Raw genomic sequence first — 2,678 nt, 5'->3', positions numbered from 1 at the left:
CATTGATTTAAAGCAAAATCATCTATTTCGAATGGTTTCGAAACGAACTCACTTGTTTCGCCTGCATTTGACGCTATTTCATTTATACCGCAAGTACTTGACGGTAAATAATGTGTTTCGCATGGATTTGGAGCTAACTCGTTTGTTCCGCCTGCATTTGAAGTTATATCATTTATATCGCAAGTATCTAATACCAAATCGTTTGTTTTGCATGGATTAGAAACTAAACCTTCTACGTCGCATTGTTTTGCAGCTACATCGTGTATATCGCATGGCTTTGAAGCTAACTCGTTTGCTTCTTCTGCATTTGTATCTATATCACTTATGTCGCAAGTATTTGAAGCTAATTGATTTGTTTCGCATGGATTTGAAACTAAACCTTCTATTAGGTTGGTGCGTATGAAATGTCGGATTCTCTTTACATGCGGACGTTTGTCTCCCTGTTTTCGTTATACTTTTGTCTTTGACATAACCTCATTCATAGTCGTATTGTCCATTGCCAGAGACTCATTTCAGCAAAATAGGTTTTCTCGAAGGTCTTCCCTTTTGTTATTTCTTTTAAGTTTATTGCCGATATGAATTCTGCCGACATTCGCGTCATTTTCTTATATGAGTACAAACTTGGTAATAGTGCTGCAAAAGCTGCACGCAACATAAACCAAGCGTTTGGGGAGAATACGGTTAACGATCGGAAAGTGCAGCGTTGGTTCGAAAAATTTCGGACTGGCGATTTTTCACTGCAAAATGAGCCGCGCGGAAGACCCAAAACGTCTGTGAAGAATGATGACCTGAAGGCTCTAGTGGAAGCGGATCCAGCCCTATCCACGAGGGAACTTGCTATCAGGATGAAAGTTGACCATACAACGATATTGAGACACCTTTCTGAGATTGGCAAGGTTAAGAAGATGGACAAGTGGGTACCACACGCACTGACAGAGCGAAATAAGCTGGATCGGTTAAACGTATGCTCATCATTGCTAACCCGATTTCACCGAGAGCCATTTTTCGATCGGATCATTACGTGTGACGAAAAATGGGTTCTTTATGACAATAGAAAGAGGTGTGCTCGGTGGCTTGACAAGGATGAGGTTTGTGCCCATACTCCAAGGCTATCGCTTCATCCACGGAAGATTTTGTTCACAGTTTGGTGGAACGCGGCTGGGGTAATCCATTATTCGTTCCTTCGACCTGGGGAGACAATTACGGCCGAAAAGTACTGCCAGTACATTGATGAGATGCACGATAAGTTAAAAATTGTACGCCCATCGCTTGTGAATCGGCATGGCCCGCTACTGCTCCATGACAACGCTCGGCCGCATACATCGCACAAAACAATTGCGAAACTGAACGAACTGGAATATGAAGTTTTGCAGCATCCACCATATTCACCGGATCTCTCGCCGACCGATTTTCATTTTTTCAAGCATTTAGAGCTGTTTTTAAGGGGCAAACACTATGAAAATGAAGACAGTCTAAAAAACTCGATATCAGAGTTTATTAATTCTAAAGACCAAAATTTTTTTAAGACAGGCATCTACGCTTTAAAATCTCGTTGGGAGAAGTGTATTGAAGCGAATGGAGCATACTTTGATTGAATAAACAGCTTTTGAAGAAAGATATGCAGTTTTATACAATCACTTAAGAATCCGACATTTCATACGCACCAACCTAATACATCGCATTGATTTGTATCTAAATCATGCGTTTCGTTTGGATTTGAAACTAACTCGTTTGTTTCGTCTGCATTTGAATCGATATCACTTATACCGCAAGTATTTGAATCTAAATCATTTGTTTCGCATGCATTTGAAGCTTAGTCATGTGTTTAGCTTGGATTTGAAGCTAACTCGTTTGTTTCGCATGCAGTTGAAGCTTAAGCATAAACATCTGTAGCTAAACAATTTGTCTCGCATGTATTTGAAGTTAAACCACGTGTTTCCCATGAATTTGAACCTAAATCATGTTTTTCGCATGCATTTTTAGCTTACTCATGTTCTTTGCATGGATTTGACGCTAACTCGTTTGTGTCGCCGGCATTTGAAGCTATTTCATTTATATCGCAAGTATTTGAAGCGAATCCATTTGTTTCGCATGGATTTAAAGCCAAGCCTTCTACTTCGCATTGATTTGAATCTAAATCATGTGTTTCGCATGGATTTGAAGCAAACTCGTTTGATTCGTCTGCATTTGAAGCTATATCACTTATATCGCAAGTATTTGAAGCTAAATCATATGTTTCGCATGGATTTGAAGCTAAAACTTTTGTTTCGCCGGCATTCGAATCTATATGACTTATGTCGCAAGTATTTAAAGCTAAATAATTTGTGTCGCATGGTTTTGAAGCTAAGCCTTAAACTTCGCATTGATTTGAAGCTAAATCATGTTTTTCGCTTGGATTTGGATTTAAATCATTTGTTTCGCATGGATTTGAAGCTTTATCACTTATACCGCAAGTATTTGATGCTAAACCATTTGTTCCGCCTGGATTTGATGCTAAGCCTTCCACATCGCATTGATTTAATGCAAAATCTTGTATTTCGAATGGTTTCGAAACGAACTCACTTGTTTCGCCTGCATTTGACGCTATTTCATTTATACCGCAAGTACTTGACGGTAAATAATGTGTTTCGCATGGATTTGAAGCTAACTCGTTCGTTTCGCCTGCAGTTGAATCTACA

The 2,678-nt window shown here is 39.3% G+C and overlaps 1 protein-coding gene across 1 annotated transcript; it reads left to right on the top strand.

Moving 5' to 3' along the window:
* Positions 1-412: 412 nt before the first annotated feature.
* LOC143263254 (histone-lysine N-methyltransferase SETMAR-like) lies at positions 413-1,615 on the top strand. The gene has a single exon (XM_076528352.1). It carries the CDS (start codon positions 576-578, stop codon positions 1,593-1,595), a length of 1,020 nt encoding a protein of 339 aa, XP_076384467.1. The 5' UTR covers positions 413-575; the 3' UTR covers positions 1,596-1,615.
* The last annotated feature ends 1,063 nt before the right edge of the window (positions 1,616-2,678 follow it).

This window comes from Megalopta genalis, unplaced genomic scaffold (genome assembly GCF_051020955.1).
Source record: "Megalopta genalis isolate 19385.01 unplaced genomic scaffold, iyMegGena1_principal scaffold0408, whole genome shotgun sequence".
Lineage (NCBI taxonomy): Eukaryota > Metazoa > Arthropoda > Insecta > Hymenoptera > Halictidae > Megalopta > Megalopta genalis.
This window is presented reverse-complemented; position numbering and strand designations above follow the sequence as displayed.